Here is an 18,410-nt window from a genome sequence, read left to right on the forward strand (position 1 = left end):
TTCTTCGTGACCTGCAACACGTCATCAATGAGGATAAGCACCTCATCAAGACCTTCCCCACACCTCCACTGCTTGCCTTTAAATAACCGCCAAACCTCAAACAGATCGTTGTTTGTAGCAAGCTGCCCGGCTCTCGGGACAACTCCATATAACCCTGTCACAGTAGGCGCTGCAAGACATGTCAAAGTGTGGACATAGATATCACCATTACACGTGGGAACACCTCCCACCTTGTACATGGCAGGTACTCATGTGACTCAGACAACGTTGTCTATCTTATATGTTGCAGGTAAGGATGCCCGGAGGCATGGTACATTGGGGAAACCAAGCAAAGGCTACGACAACGGATGAATGGGCACCGCACAACAATCAACAGACAGGAGTATTCCCTTCCAGTTGGGGAACACTTCAGTGGTCCAGGACATTCGACCTTGGACCTTCGGGTGACCATCCTCCAAGGCGGACTTCAGGACAGGCAGCAGCAAAAAGTGGCCAAGCAGAGGCTGATAGCTAAGTTCAGTACCCATAGGGAGGGCCTCAACCGGGACCTTGGGTTCATGTCACATTACAGAGGAACACCATTGCACCATATACACACACAGACACTCCGACACACACACGCACTCTTACACACACACAAACACACAACGGCACTCCTTTACACACATACACATGGACACACATATACACAGACACGCACACAGACACTCACACACACCCTTACAGACATACACACTCCCACATTCACACATGCACCCCCTCACAGACTTAAGACAATCTGCACTCACTACACACACACACATACACTGTCTCACACTCACAATCCCCAACCCAGACCGTCACACACACAGACAAAGGCCCACATGCACACATATATTTTGTGGGGTGAATTTGTACTTGCAGGGTTACATTGTACTTTGCTCAAAAACTGCATGCATTCATGTAGAACTCTGAGCTCAAAAACTGCATGAATTCATGTAAAACTCCGTTATCTCACTTTTTAGATTAGAATCAATCTAAACATCATGGCATAGACAGAGAACACAGGGGGCCAATACCTTCAACATATTGTCTAGCTATCACCATTGTTAACAGCTAACCTGAGAATGCAACTTTTTTAAGAAAGGTTTTGTGATTTAAACATGAAAGAAGCGAAACTATCATGGTACTCAAACAGATGAAAGACTTAACAGACAATCAATTTTTCAATGTATAATTTCAGTTACATCACACTGTCAATTTTTGCTATAAATTCTGTGGTAGGATTGAGCCCTTCACTACCACCTGATGAAGGAGTGATGCTCCGAAAGCTAGTGTACTTCCAATTAAACCTGTTGGACTATAACCTGGTGTTGTGTGATTTTTAACTTTGTACACCCCAGTCCAATACTGGCATCTCCAAATTCAAGACCATCGGTTTTCTTGAAGAAGTAATCCCCACTATTCATTTGGTGTCTTGCTGACCTTCGCAAGTTGCTGACAATTCGAGTAAGTGATGTATTGTTTGTTTAATACCAGAAAGATCACTTAAAACTGCAGCTAATAAATATTTGTAAGTTCTAATACCTTTCCAAAGGAGGTTCCCACTTACCTGGAAATACCCCCAGGTACATTCCAGAAGGAGGTGGAATGAAATCTGATCCAATGTAACAATTGTAGGGGTTTACCATCTTGCATATGCGCAAACTCACCCTACCTGCTCATAAAAATTCCCAAAGAAGTACACTGCTTAAATTTCATTGATCTTCGGAGCGAACAGGATTAAGCATTGAATGCTTATTCCACACTTTTCTTACACATTGTGGAGGTACTTTGATTATGGATGAGATTGTGAAGTGGTGATATTGATTCAATTGTCTGTTATATGTAGTTCCCAATTTTTGTTTCCACTGGAAGTCGGAATTTTCCCTTTCTGTCCACACCAGCACTGATTACAATCCAAAGGAATACAGGGTCACAATGTTTAAGGAGCAGTTTGGAAACAGAATTCATTACTCATTTAACTGTTATTTCACCTCTGATGGCAGACTTTAAAAATTACCTTTCAGTTGATTTACCTTTTCTTTGAAGGAGGTTAACTTCAAATTAGTTGCCAACCTGGGTAATCGTGAGGAAAAAGATCAGTCTGAGACTGGTACAGTTGGGAGAAGGAGCAAGTCAAACAATCAGGGCAGACAGGAACAAAGCAGTGAACAAGGTAGGACTGAAAACTGCATTTATTTCAATGCAAGAGGCTTATCAGAGCAGGAAGATAAGCTCAGGACATGATTAGGAACATGAGGCTGGGATATCATAGCAATTACAGAGATGTGGCTCAGGAATGGACAGGACTGGCAGCTTAATTTTCCAGGTAACAAATGCTGCAGGAATGACAGAAAGGGGGGTAAGACAGGAGGGGGAATGGCATTTTTGGCAAGGAATAACACTACGGCTGTACTTAGGGAGGATATTTCTGGGAAAACATCCAGGGAAGTTATTTGGTTGAAACTGAGAAATACACAAGGGATGATCACCTTATTGGAATTGTACCATTGACCTCCCAACTCAGTGGAAAGTTGAGAAACAAATTTGTAAGGAGACCTCAGTTACCTGTGAAAATAATAAGGTGGTTATGGTAGGGGATTTCAACTTTCCAACCATAGACTGGGATTGCCATACTGTTAAGGGTTTAAATGGAGAGGGGTTTGTTAGGTGTGTATAAGAAAAGTTTCTGATTCAATGTGTGGATGTACCTACTAGAGAAGGTCCAAAACTTAACCTACTTTTAGATTAGATTACATTACAATGTGGATACAGGCCCTTCGGCCCAACAAGTCCACACCAACCCGCTGAAGCGCAACCCACCCATACCCCTACATTTCCCCCTTACCTAACACTACGTGCAATTTAGCATGGCCAATTCACCTTACCTGCACATCTTTGGACTGTGGGAGGAAACCGGAGCACCCAGAGGAAACCCACGCAGACACGGGGAGAACGTGCAAATTCCACACAGTCAGTCGCCTGAGGTGGGAAATGAACCCACGTCTCTGGCTATGAGGCAGCAGTGCTAACCACTGTGCCAGCATGCCGCCCACTACTCTTGGGAAATAAGGCAGGGCGGGTGACTGAGGTGTCAGTGGGGGAGCACTTTGGGCCAGTAACCATAATTTAATTAGATTTAAAATAGTGATGGAAAAGGATAGACTGGATCTACAAGTTAATGTTCTAATTGCAGGAAGGCCAATTTTGACGGTATTAGGCAAGAACTTTCAAATGTTGATTGGGGCGGATGTTCACAGGTAAAGGGATGGCTGGAAAAAGGGAAACCTTCAGAAATTAGATAACAAGAGTTCAAAGACAGTATATTCCTGTTAGGGTGAAACACAAGGCTAGCAGGTGTAGGGGATACTAAATGAAATTGGGGCTTTGGTCAAGAAAAAGAAAGAAGCATACATCAGGTATAGACAGCAGAGATCGAATGAATCCTTCGGCGAGTATAAAGACAGTAGTAGTATAGTTAAGAGGGAAATCAGGAGGGCAAAAAGGGGACATGAGATAGCTTTGGCAAATAAGGCTAATGAGAATCCAATGGGATTTTATAAATACGTTAAGGACAAAAGAATAACGAGGGAGAGAATAGGGCCCCTCAAAGATCAGCAAGGTAGCCTATATGTGGAACCACAGGTGATGGGGGAGATACTGTACGAGTATGTTGCATCACTGTTTACTGTGAAGAAGGGCATAGAAGATAAAGGATTTGGGGAAATAGATGACAGCATCTTGAAAAATGTCCGCATTACAGAGGAGGAGGTGCTGGACATCTTAAAACACAAAGATGGATAAATCACCTTGACCTTATCAGGTGTACTCTAGAACTCTGTGTGAAGCTAGGGAAGTGATTGCTGGGTCCCTTGCTGAGATATTTGCATCATCGATAGTCACAGGTGAGGTGCCGGAAGACCTGAGGTTGGGTAATGTGGTGCTACTATTTAAGAAACGTGGTAAGGAAAAACCAGTGAACTATATCTGGTCAGACTGACATCAGTGATGGGCAGGTTGTTGGAGGAAATTGTGAGGGACATGATTTACATGCATTTGGAAAGGCAAGAACTGATTAGGGATAGTCAGTATGACTTTGTGCGTGGGAAATCATGTCTCACTAACTTGATTGAGCTTTTTGAAGAAGTAACAAAGAAGATTGATGACGGCAGAGTGGTGAACGTGATCTATAGGGACTTGAGTAAGGCGTTCGACAAGGTTCCTCATGCTAGACTGGTTATCCAGGTTCGATCAAATAGAATACAGGGAGAACTAGCCAGATGGTTACAGAACTGTCTCGAAGATAGAAGACAGGGGGTGGTGGCGGAGTGCTGCCTTTCATAAAGGAGGCCTATGAGCAGTGGTTTGCCACAAGGATTAGTGCTGGGTCCACTTTTTTTCATCATTTGTATAAATGATTTGGATGTGAATATCAGAGTTATAGTTAGTAAGTTTGCAGAGGTGTGGTGGACAGCGAAGAAGGTTACCTCAGAGTACAACTGGATCTTGATCATATGGGCCAATGGACTGAGGAGTGGCAGACGGAGTTTAATTTAGATAAATGTGAAATGGTGCATTTTGGAAAGGCAATCAGGGCAGCACTTATGCACTAAATGGTAAGGTCTGGGGAGTATTGCTGAACATAGAGAACTTGGAGTGCAGGTTCATAGTTCCTTCAAAGTGAAGTCACATCTTGATAAGATAGTGAAGAAGGCATTTGGTATGCTTTGCTTTGCTGGTCAGAGCATTGGGTATCAAAGTTGCAAGGTCATATTGCAGCTGTACAGGAGATTGGTTAGGCAACTTTTGGAATATTGTGTGCAATTCTGGTCTCCCTCCTATCAGAACGATGTTGTGAAATATGAAAGGGCTCAGAAAATATCTACAAGGATGTTGCCAGGTTTGATGGGGTTTGAGCTACAGGGAGAAGCTGAATAGTCTGTCTTCCCTGGGGAGGTTGGAGGCTGAGGGGTAACTTTATAGAAGTCTATAACATCATGAGGGGCATGGATAGGGTAAATAGACAAAATCTTTACCATGGTTTGGGAGAGTCCAGAACTAGAGGGCATTGGTTTTGGGTGAGAGGGGAAAATTTGAAAGGGACCGAAGGGGCAACTTATTTGCGCAGAGGGTGGTCTGTGTATGGAATGAGTTGCCAGATGAAGTGGAGAAGGCTGGTACAATTACAACATTTGAAAGGTACCTGGATGTTTGTATGAATAGGAAGGGATAAGAGGGATGTGGGCCTAGTGCTGGAAAATGGGACTAGATTACTTTAGGTTATCTTATTGTCATGGACGAGTTGGACCAAAGGGTCTGTTTTTGTGCTGTACATCTCATTGACTCTATGACTGTAAGTCTCAACTTAGTCCCTAGGAGGATTATACTCAGTGCACAAAGATATCTAAGATTGAACTAGCCCTTGCTCAGAAACGAAAGGCATGGAATTTGAAAGTTTTACATTATTGCACTTTGTTGTGTTTATTGGCATTAAGCAAAACAATCTTGACTTAAGCTATGTTATTTCTGTCACTGGAGTTCTTCATGCTGGCATTTGGTTGCCAAAGTGAACAGTTATATTATTTACCAATATTAAAGCCTTACTCCACTGACCTGAAGGAAAGAAGAAGAGGGGGAAGGGAGAGAGGAAAGTTAGAGGAATCATAATTATTTAGGAACAAAAAGGGATCCTGATGAAAATATATTCACTTTTACCGATAGCCACTTTAAGAATGGAAGCTGTGGTTGGAAAACACTCTTTTATTTCCTTATTTCCACACCTCTAATAAGCATTTGCTGAATTACTGAACAACAAATTTGCAACTGACTGGGCTATGTCCAATTTCTCCAAGCAAAATCATTTCTGGAAACAGACATGAAAACACTCAACAGAACTGAAACACAAGAAAACCAATTTAGACAGGAACCAATAAGTCATATGGTGTGAGAGGTCAGTGCTGACTGGTTTGACTATGATCGACATGGACATGCACAAGCAGTGTTAACTGTCTTAAATAAGTGAGTAAATTCAAACCAGGTAAGGCAACTCTAAATGTTTGGGCTAATGAAATGGACATGGAACACAACCCTCCATGATTCTTTTCTTCATATGTAAAGGTGCAATATCTGGACAATTTTGAATTTCTGCCTAAAAATAAGAGGATATTTATTTTGTGTGAATAAATATGCTTTGAGTAAGTTCAAATGAATCACTCTGCAAGTGTGGCTCATAATCTTGAATTGGTTTCTGGTGTAACTGTTCGTGCAGTCTGGATTAGTGAGAAAATGTTATCCAATAGCAGAATAACAACTAATGTTCAACATTATGGTTGAAATTTCCCACTCCCTTGATCAGTGTAGGCAATGGTGAGAAATGTAAGAAAACACAGTTAAAGCAAAAACATCAGAATCATGACATTGAGAAAAGACTTCCTATCTTTTCCTGTAAGATTTAAAGTGTGAGTTCAGAATCTTCCTAGACAGCATGACTACTCTAATTCATGCAATTGCACTTCATTATTAGCCTAACTCATCTAATTTCTATGCAGCTTCGAATTCTCTATTCGTTCCATGATAAACTAGGCAGCACCAAATCTTGACATTAAAGTCAGAGCAATGATCTGCCATCAGCAACTTGATTCTGTTTACATCACAACATCCCTGCATGCTCCATAGACACTATTCTCACACACACACACCTCATGCAATATATCTTATGGCTCTTAGCTTCAGTTCTAAGTGCTCACTTGGAGACTGCCAGCCTCTGTGGTTTGCATTACCTTTTAATGCATAAGAAGAGGTGGCAACTTGTCACTGAGCACTGAATGGTCAAAGGGGTGGACATTCATTTGGCACCATGTTATGATAATGTCACACCAACAGCAGCTAATACAGAAAATGTGCTGTGTGCGCTTCAACCAAATGTCATGTGTAAAAGTCAAAGTGGTCCAGTGCTCAGTGAGGTCAAGGGGAACTGGTTATCAAGGGACTCATCCCATTTCAATTCAGAACCTTTCCATAGCCAGTCAGGTATTTGGGCCTGCCAGAGTCTGGGAATTTGTGTCCATGGATTGGTACACAAAGTGTTAACAGGACAAAAACAAGCAGACTAGGGATTCAAGGTAGATTAGTCAGGGTGCTGTGGAGACCTCAACTTTGCAGGTGAGCCAGTTTTCCTGCAACGGGACAAACAGAGGGACTGAGCATGATGACAGTGGATGGAAGAGTAATTAATGTTGGTCAGGAGAGATGATAACGTATTCTAGTTCCCAACAGTTGAGTAGGAACACAGAGATCAAGACGGTCATTTGTTTGGGAGGATGAGTTGGATGTAAGTGTTTTTGTTTTCACAACACATACACTAACTAGAGTTGTCGTCCATGGGCTTCTGTGAGAGGCATGTTCTGTGACAAATTTAAAGTGAATGGTGATCCTGTGAGGATGAGGTAGTAGAGAAAAGATGATAGAAGTTATATTTACAGAGTGCAGGAGATCATTCATCCTCTTCTTTCACTACTGTGTATTGCATTTCACTCAAAACATTGCACTAACCAGGTCCACCATCTCATTACAGACTGGCTCAGTCTAGATTAGATTATTTACAGCGTGGAAACAGGCCCTTCGGCCCAACAAGTCCACACCGACCCGCCACCCACCCAGACCCATTCCCCTGCATTTATCCCTTACCTAACACTACAGGCAATTTAGCATGGCCAATTCATCTAACCTGCGCATTTTTGGACTGTGGGAGGAAACTGGAGCACCCGGAGGAAATCCACACAGTCAGTTGCCTGAGGCGGGAATTGAACACGGGTCTCTGGCGCTGTGAGGCAGCAGTGCTAACCACTGTGCCACCATGCCATCCTTTAGTGGTGTAGCCTCCTTTGCCAGTCACCAGGATATCATAGAATCATTGAATCTCTACAATGTGGAAGCAAGCAATTTGGCCCATCAAGTTCACACCAATCCTCTGAGGGTCAGATCTTCCAGACACCTCCCCCGCCCCATCCCTGTAATCCTGCATTTCACATGTTAATTCACCAAGTCTGCACATCCCTAGACACTATGGGCAATTTAGCATGGCAAATCCACCTACCCTGCACCCAAAAGAACCCATACAGACACGGGGAGAATACGCAAACTCCCCACAGTCACCCAAGGCTAGAATCAAACCCAGGTCCATGGAGATGTGGGGCAGCAGTGGTAACTAGTGAGCCACAATACTACCCAACTAAGGAGCAGTGCCTTCCTTTCTAATATTGTCCACCAGCACATCCAAATCCAGCAAACTGAGAGATAACTTGCCTTTCTCAGCTATTTTCTTGGGGATAACAGTTTGGGATCACAGTATGAAGGGAAGCTACCGGTTTGCAGCATCTGGGGTACAGTGAAGTTGTGTTTAGCTATGGTGCATTATTGGTGCAAAGCATTGGGTACTTCTGCCATGCCTCCCATATGATTCCTGATGAAGGGCTTTTGCCCAAAACATTGATTTTCCTGCTCTTCGGATGCTTCCTGACCTGCTGTGCTTTTCCAGCACCATTCCAATCTTGACTCTGATCACCAGCATCTGCAGTCCTCACTTTCGCCTGTCATATGATTCCACTAAACAGCTGCTAAAGAGGCTGGTTGCATAACTAACAAGGTGAAGAGTGAATGATTGTCTGAGCAAAATTGTCGCTGATTATGTCAGACTGGGTGCTATGTCATCTGAGAAAACTCTGCCAAAAACAAGGACAATTCAGCCATAACTTTATGTTTTATAGGCATGCATAGTCAGCATGCAATGTATTACAGATAGTTAAATGTTCTTTGATGCAGTCTGTCAGTTGTTCAGATGTTTGACCTACATTCCTGGCATCAGAATGGCACTGAAACCACATTATTCATTTGTGCACCTTAAAATTAGAGCTGGTCATTTAGCAGTGAAGTCAGAAAGATGTTTTCACAGCACGTGTGATGCAAAAATGGAATACTTACCATGAAATGGCTGTGGAGGCTAAGATTCATGCATTTTTTTTTATTAGACAAGGCTATCAAAGGACAAAAGGAGCTGAGTGTTTGATCAACCTTGTCTAAGTGATGGGCAGAACAGAGTTAAGAGGCTGATTGGCTGACATCTGTTTCTGTCTTCCTACACTCCTACTGAGAAATGCCTTACAAACTCAAGGAAGGGCCGAAGGCCTAATCACCTTTGGCTCTAAAATTTGCCCAATCTACATCAGATTAATCTGGAAGGTGGAAGTGTCTGAAAGATTTGAGCTGCAGGGAAAGCTAGTTTTCTCATGCTGCTACAGCATAGTAAATGTACAAATGATGTTCTCCATTAACAGTTTGTTGCTGTCAAGTCAAAACATGATAGGGCCTATCACACAAATGAATTTCAGTGCCAGTGTGATGCTAGGCATGTAGATCATATATCCCAAAGATGGCCAGTTTGTATCTGATGGCATGTCCTACTGGCAGCTTGCAACCAGGCAACATACTAACTATATCTAATCAGGCAGAATTCTAAACATATTATTCAACATTAGGTATGATCCTACTATTGGATGACATTTTTTTCAATTAATCCTGACTGCATTCACAATTTTGCTGTCAGCTAATTTAAGGTTGTCAGTTGAGTTCACATTATTGTGGTACACTTGTGCATATTATAATCTACATATATTGGGATACAGGGACCTGCACTTTGCAGACAGAAAAAACATGTACACACACTGCACCTGTTCCAAGTGATAGCTATTCCATGGTTCATTCCTCAGAGCAATGCCATGACAAATTAGAATCAATCAGCCTGTTTTAAATTTAAACAAAACTGGCAGTTAACTGTTAGTTATCTTCTAGCTGATGCATTCTCCATGACAACACCTCTACCAATCTGATAACCAGAATATTCTTCTCATACAGTATTGAAAATGTTATTCTCTTGTTTCTTGCAAATTGACCTGATGAGTGTAAGATTAAAAGCTTTGATAAAATCTGTCTTTTTTGGCAATATCGAATGTTGCTTAAAACAATGAGTAAAGTTTGGTTTGAATTGATTGGGAAAGCTATATTTTATTTGCTGTGTTTCTCAAATAAATATTTCTCAGGCTTAAGCACAATGTTAATATATGACAGCAGCCCACATATATATTCCATATATTTTTAAAGGTAAAAACATTGATAAGGATTAGATTAGATTACTTTACAGTGTGGAAACAGGCCCTTCGGCCCAACAAGTCCACACCGACCCGCCGAAGCGCAACCCACCCATAGCCCTACATTTACCCCTTACCTAACACTACGGACAATTTAACATGGCCAATTCACCTGACCCTGCACATCTTTGGACTGTGGGAGGAAACCGGAGCACCCGGAGGAAACCCACGCAGACACGGGGAGAATGTGCAAACTCCACACAGTCAGTCGCCTGAGGCGGGAATTGAACACGGGTCTCTGGCGCTGTGAGGCAGCAGTGCTAACCACTGTGCCACCATGCCATCCTTTAGTGGTGTAGCCTCCTTTGCCAGTCACCAGGATATCATAGAATCATTGAATCTCTACAATGTGGAAGCAAGCAATTTGGCCATCAAGTTCACACCAATCCTCTGAGGGTCAGATCTTCCAGACACCTCCCCCGCCCCATCCCTGTAATCCTGCATTTCACATGTTAATTCACCAAGTCTGCACATCCCTAGACACTATGGGCAATTTAGCATGGCAAATCCACCTACCCTGCACCCAAAAGAACCCATACAGACACGGGGAGAATACGCAAACTCCCCACCGTGCCGCCCCAAGGAGTTGGGATAAGTCTTCTGATCAATTGAATTTAATGGCTTCGGTGCAGTTGGTGCTCAAGAACAAAGAACGCATTTTATTTTCATATTGACAGATGTAAAATACTCTATCACTACTTCACCATGGCAATTAATCTATTCAAACACTGGTTTCAAACCTGCACAATCCTGGTGTTTTTACAAGTATCCCATTTGCTTGGAAATTTTAATTCTGCAATCAGCTTAACATCTTCATCTGCTCCATTTTATTCAGACTTAATTACCCACATTGCAGATCCAGATGCCTGTAATCGAAGAACACTTGGCACTTTACAGAGGATATAATTCTTAACACATTCATCGATTTAGTTTTCTCCTCACTGAAGATAACAGACTATTTGTCAGCCACTGTTCAGCTTTTTTTCTCCAATATCTGCCTACAATTGTTCAATCTCCTCTTGTTTACTGGTGGCAAATTAATGACTCTGTGAAGGGTGGTGTCATCTGCAAAATGTTTGTCGCATTTGATATCATTTCCCCAGGTAATTGATCAGAATTAAGAATGGAAAAAGATCCTGTGGTAGTCATGCGCAAATGCTCTATTATCAGTGAGGAAGTTGCACACCCAGTTTAATAGTGACCGAATAAGTCAACTTTCCTTTCCCATAAGTGAAATTAACAATACAATATTACTGTCTACATTCCTGGATATGTGCATGTCATCAACTATAATATGTAGTCAATATGTCTTCAGCTATTGCTAATATCTAAGTTTTAACATCAATGTTTATTATATGTATCCATTTTCATTTTACCACCCTTCTGTTTTTTTTGTTCTTCCATATTTGTACATTAGATGTGGTACTGAAAGTGCAATGTTAAATTCAGTTTGAACTCTGTGAAAGATACCTATTCCGAGAAAAGGACTACTTTCCATTTCACTTGAATAGTTTCAATACGCTTCAGGGCAGGGATGGCACAATCAGAAGCAATGCAGGATAGGCTTTACCTGCCTTAATAGTGTCTCTCAACTTTAATCTCAGAGAGATGCCAGCGTTTCTTTTTTTTTAGTTACCCACAACAAACATCCTGTAGGAGGCTTCTATGAACGTGGCTGCTAAATTGGTTCCAGGTTCGGGGTTGTTTTGTGCATGGACATAATACCCAAATGAAACAGAAACAAAGAGGCAGAAAACATAAGAAACGTTCATCTTATCACTCTCATTTCAGTTGCAAACCAAATAGAGTCATTGAGTCATAGAGATGTACAGCATGAAAACAGACCCTTCAGTTCAATTCACATAACCTGAATTAATTGAGTCCCATTTGCCAGCATTTAGCCGATATTCCTCTATACCCTTCCTGTTCATATACTCATCCACATGCCTTTTAAATGTTGTAATTGTATCAATCTCCACCATTTTCTCTCATTCCATACATGCACCACCCTCTATGTGAAAACATTGTCCCTTAGATCCCTTTTTAAATATTCCCCCTCTCCCTTATACCTATGTCCTCTAATTTTGGATGCCAGGAAGAAAAGACCATTGACTACTGTATTGCGCAATCATCTCTCCAATGTAGGCAAATTTTAATTAATACACGTTTCAACAATAAGCACTTTCAATGAAACTGGTTCTTTGTTCAATATACATAGAAGATTAATTCTAGACTGTGATGCTCACACCTTAAATCACCCTAAATAAGGTTCACCTAAGCCTAACTCAATATCGTCAATATATGTCGATCTATACTGAATCCTAGTGAAGCAATTACTTGATTTGAAAACTTGCAGTCTTGTTTTCAAGTATGTTCATGGCCTCACCCCTCCTTATCTTTGTAATCTTCTCCTACCCCAAACAAAACAGCACAAGTCTGTGCTGATCATCATGCCCTAACAAAACTGAAGATACAAACCATCTCCCCTCATTCAGTCCGTATCCCTTTATTCCCTCCCTTGTCTTGTAATCATCTAGATGCCTCATAAATGTTGCCTATGTGCCTGTTTCCTCCAACTCTTCTAGCATTGTGTTCCAGGTTCCTGTGTGAAAACCTTCCCTCACACATCTCCCTTAAATATTCCCCCTCTCACCTTGAACCTGCACCCTCTTGTAATTGAAACTTCAACCCTGGGAAAAAAGCCTCTGACTATCCACTCTATCTATGCTTGTCATAATTTTGTAGACCTCTATCAGGTGCCCTCTCAGCTGCCATCTTTCCAGTGAAAACAATCCTGGTCATTTTAAGCTTTCTGCATAGCCAATGCTCTCAAGACCAGGAAACATCCTGGTGAACCTTCTCTGCACTCTCGCCAAAGCTTCCACATCCTTCTGGTAGTGTATTAAACTGCACACAATACTCCATAACAAGGGTTTTATGTAGCTGCAACATGATTTTCCAACTCTTGTACTCTATGCCCTGATCAATGAAGGGAAGCATGTCATATGCCTCCTTAATCACCTTGGCCACCTGTGTTGCCACTTTTAGGGAACTGTGCCCACCCAGTTCTGTCCATATGTTAATGTTCTGAAGGATTCTTCCATTTACAATATAATTCACAACTTAATTTGACTCTCCAAAATGCATCATCTCACATTTGTCTGGATTAAACTCCAACTGCCATTTCTGTGTCCAAGTCGCCAACCTATCTATATCCTGTTGTATCCTTTCACAATCTATGACACTATCAGCAACTCTGCCAATCTTCATGTCATCTGCAAGTTTACTAATCAGACCACCCACATTTTCCTCCAGATCATTTAGATATACTACAAACAACAGAAGAGCTAAGATTGATCCCTGTGGAACACTACTAGTTACCAGTCTCCATTCTGAAAAACACCCTCCACCGCTACACTCTGTCTGCTATGACCTAGCCAATTTTGTAGGCACCTAGCCAGTCCACCCCGAATTCCATGTGATTTTCATCTTTGTACCAATCTGCCATGTGGGACTTTATCAAATGCCTTACTAAAACCTATATAAACTGCATCCACAGCCCTTCCCTCATCAATTATCTTTATCACATCTTCAAAAAATTCAATCAAGTTGGTGAGACATGACTTTCCCTGTACAAAACTATGCTGTCTGTTACTAACTAGTCAATTTTCTTACAAATGTGCATAAATCTTGTTCCTTAGTATCTTCTCCAAGAGTTTCCCTACCACCGACGTCAAGCTCATGGGCCTATAATTCATTGTATTATCCCTGCTTTCTTTCTTAAACAAGGGAACAACATTGACTAATCTCCAGTCCTCTGGGACCTCACCTGTGGCCAAAGAGGATGTAAAGATATCTGCTAATGCCCCAGCTATTTCTTTCCATGCCTCTCACAGCAATCTGGGATAGATCCATCTGACCCTGGGGACTTGTGAGATACCTGTGTTCCTCGAGTTTATCACCATCCCTGGATATTTATTACTTCATCACTGATGGTGACACATTGAACTACCTCGACCCTCAGCTCCGGCACTCCCTCGCCTCACACCTCTACCTTTCTTGCCTAATTTAGGACAGTTCTTAAAATCTAACTTTTTAACTAAGCATTTGGTCATCTGACCTAACATTTCTTTATACAGCTCAATGTCATATTTTATTTGATAACACTGTGTATACTGCCTTAGAATGATTTACTAGATTAAAAATGCCATATAAATACAATTTGTACTTGTAAAAGTTTTTGTATTTTTTCATTTTAGGGCAATCATTTATATTTTTGGACCATGACAATGGTATTTTTTTCTCCCCTATATAACAGATAAATACCAGCCTCTTTAGTATGGAGGCTTAGATAAGGACAAAAACAGTTGCACCTCTGAACCTAGTTACCGTGAGGTGCTGGTGATAAATGGATTTAACAAATGACTAGCAACTGTATTACCGAATTTAAAAAGACCTATACGATTGAAACAAGAATCAGCATTGAGGTACAGTTGGTGTTAGACTCAAAATTATTTTAAAATGGAATTGTTAAATATATATTGTGGAAATGCTTTGCAATATGTACAATTTCAAGACACTTCAACACAACAGTCATTTTAATGCAATTAACTCCGTAGAAGAAAACATTTGCAAAATCAGAGATCTCACAGGTCTAAGAGGAATACCAAAGTGAAGGCTCATTAGTGAAGAAGGAGCTGAATGCATAGGGAAGTGCAAACATATATATGATGCACCAATGGAGACAGGGCAGAAGTAAACTGGAGATTTTCAAAATTAAAATCACATGTCGCCCTTCAACATTTTTAACACTTCATACACACATTTAAAATGCACATTATATGCTAATTAGGAAGATAGAAGAGCAAATACACTTTTTTTAAAACAGCAAATGGCAAGCATGTAAATTGTCTATAAGCAGTACTATTACTGAGAAAAACTATGGCATGCCCTGTTTTGTTTGCTGACCAAATAATACAAATTGACAATCTAATTCCATCAAAATAGAGCAATACAATTATGAAGGATAATGTGCAACATTAAAAGGCATTAATAGGTTGGGCTCTCCTGCAACAGAAAATATGCAATATAACTGAAGCTAAACTTGGCATAAACATAGATCTGAAAACTAGAAAAACTAACATTTATGTAATGCCATTCATACCCACAGGAAATTTCAAAGTGCTTTACAGTCAACTAAGTACTTTCAAAGAGTTATTGGTGCAATGTATGATTGCCAATTTGTACACAAGGCCCCACAAATACCAATATGACAATGACTTTTTTTGAGCTGTACATTGAGTGCTAAATATTGAACAAGATGCAGGGATGATTTCCTTGTTGGTTTTCAATATAAAGCTACGAAAAGTGTTACCACTGTTTCTGTTTAAAATCGCATCAGAAAGGCAGCACCTCAGACAGTGCAGTATTCCAACAGCACTGGATCTGAGTGCCATTATTACCTTTGCAATTAAGTCTTAGAGTGGAATTTGAAGTCATAACATTTTGATTCAGAAGACTATCAACTAAGCACAGCTGACAAGAGCACCAAATCATCTCCATGTGAAAAGTTCATACAACTTTAACTTCACTTCAACTTCACTTGGTAGTTGCAAGCATTATAAAGTGAATTTTCATCTTTTAACGGGAAAACTGTTCCCTATTGGTCCATCGACCTGTCTTGCAGTTCTATCTTTTTCAATTCAGATTATTTCTCCTTCCCATTTTTCCTGCTGGTATTGATTTCTTGATTAGAATGGTTGTGTGGATACCTTGTGATAACTTGCCTAAGTTTTCATTATTCCTGTCTGGCCCCTCAGAGGTGATATGGTGATTTGATCATGGAATGTACCAACTCAGGGTAGTCCAAACTACATAAGCATTTCTCTGCCAGAAATTGTTCGAAAATGATTTGCTGTGAAAGCCCTGATTTATTTCTCTTAAGGGTGCGATACCTCATTGTACCTCATTGACTACTCGACAGAGATCATCTCTATCCGGACAGACCAGAAACTAAATCTGGGACATTAGTTGTTCATACAATTCAGTTACATAGTGCCTTTATAAACAGAGAGATCCCCAAATCCAAATTTCAATTTCTCACATTGACAAAAATCGAAGAGGACCCTCAGCTCTGAGTTAAACTTAACTATTTCAACGTAATTTCGACAACAATCAACAGATTACTCAAGTGTGCACTTACAATGTACTGTCTGAAACTGATTACAGAAGTGTGACACTAGCAGCATAACTTAATACTGCCAATTTCACAGCAGTGGAACAAGTTCTATGTGAGACTGTAAAACAACAATAACAAACAACCTATTCATGGAAAGCTTGTAAAATTTATGATAAATACAAATAACTTGAATATTTCCACTTTAAAGTGGAATTGTTCATTCTTAAAAGCCATTAAATACAGATGAACACAAGCTACATGAAACAGGTGAGAAAATATCTTATGTCCTTGCATTGATCTCTTCCTGACCAGCATAAACAAAGACAAAACATGAAAAAAATTCAGTAACGTCGCAATACAACTCCAAAGCAGTGACTTAGCCTGATTCTAAGACATAGCTATGACAACTTCTCTGGAGAAGAGAGTCACAGTTTATTTAGATTTGACAACACAGAGGACAATTCCAATGTTACATCAAATCTGATTTGAGAAGTGCCCAAAGAACCTTTGTATCTCTTGTGTATGCTTTAAATATATCCAAAGTTGAGTCAAGTGCATGGAAACGTCTATTTCAACTTTCAATACATTTAACAATTTGGCATCAACTCAACTATTGAAATCCAGGTGGATTCAAGTATCTGGTTCAGTTTCATAATTAACCCCATATTACACTTCACTAAAACAAGTCAGCCTGTTGAAAATAATAGAATTTTCACAGCCAGGTTACTCTCCAGATGTATTGTATATAAAATTATTAATCTGACTTCAATTTCACAAAAGGAAATGATTTCATTCAAAGCACAAGAAAAGTTCATAATCAAAAATATTTTGATTTGATAAATACTCACTTAAATATGGCGGCTTGTAAGGCGCACGTGTGTTGGGCAGAAGTGCATCATATTCTTTCTTTTCTAAATTAGATGGATGTGACTTTTCTTTTCCAAATGTAGAGAAGGATTTCTCTCCTGTCTGCTCTGGAGCTTCATAGACCTCGGTGTCAGGCACAGAGTCCATGCCAGGAACATGCAGATTGCTGCGGTAATCAGGTCCTTGACGGCCATCCGTGGGTACAAATGTGGGCATCCAACAACGATCTGAGTGTCCCAGTGCTTTACACTCTTCTGTGCAATTGGAAAAGAGGTCAGCTCCTACAAATGTAAGTCAAAACAAACAGTATTAGGGACATTAACCTTCTACTGAGGACTGCAGGATGCCACTTCAATATTTGGAAAGAAAGTTCTAAGAGGTCGTTGGTTATGTATCAATATTTCACTGGAGTCTCCAATATATTTGCTCCCACCCACGAAACTCCTTCAGTACAAATTTTCACAATTTTACTTTAATTCTGTTCTGTACACTGAGATAAACACCAAACAGCAATTGACCACAGAGTGATTTATCCTCCAGCTTTCACCCCATGAAATAATGAACAAAGATCTTCCAAACACAGCGCTACTCTGAGACAGGAAGTGCCAAGGACACATTAAAATTCAAATGAGCCTTCTCTCTGGACAATAGCACTTATAGATTTACCTACTGTGAATTTAAACATACACTTTTTAAATGAAATGTTAATGCAGACAAATAGAAAGATCAAGTTTGTGTCCTACTCACTTGTCATGCTGATGAAAGAATGCTTTTGCACTCCTTTTCATATTATATATAAAGAATGACAACTATCATATCCAGAGTGACTATGCTGCAGGCACTACTTACAATACAGACAATGATATAGTTCTAATTACAGATAAGGATTGCACATTAACATAGTTTGATGAAGGGCTTTTTCCCAAAACGTTGACTCTCCTGCTCCACAGATGCTGCCTGATCTGCTTGCTTTTCCAGCACCACACTCTCAGAACTATGTCATGCACCAGTAAAAATGCCTCATTAAGTTATCTATTACAAGATATGGTGTGCAACAGATTCTAAAGTCACTTTGGACACTGATTTACTGCATTGTGTTCTGCATGGTCAGAATGTTAGATATGCTGCTTGCCAGGATAGTT

The 18,410-nt window shown here is 40.5% G+C and overlaps 1 protein-coding gene across 2 annotated transcripts in view; it reads right to left on the minus strand.

Annotated features, from left to right (window-relative positions):
- pcdh10a (protocadherin 10a) overlaps positions 1-18,410 on the minus strand; it is a 58,125-nt gene that overhangs the window by 13,950 nt on the left and 25,765 nt on the right. Inside the window, exon 4 of one of the 2 annotated variants that reach the window (XM_043674089.2) lies at positions 17,250-17,549. In XM_043674089.2, the coding sequence (XP_043530024.1) occupies positions 17,250-17,549 (300 nt within the window). Of the gene's footprint in view, positions 1-17,249; positions 17,550-18,410 lie in introns of those variants that run through there. The other variant, XM_043674090.2, reaches the window with a different exon arrangement.

The sequence above is a fragment of the Chiloscyllium plagiosum genome, unplaced genomic scaffold (assembly GCF_037043375.1).
Source record: "Chiloscyllium plagiosum isolate Xiang-an unplaced genomic scaffold, Cpla_swu_hap1 HiC_scaffold_36, whole genome shotgun sequence".
In the NCBI taxonomy this organism is placed as follows: domain Eukaryota; kingdom Metazoa; phylum Chordata; class Chondrichthyes; order Orectolobiformes; family Hemiscylliidae; genus Chiloscyllium; species Chiloscyllium plagiosum.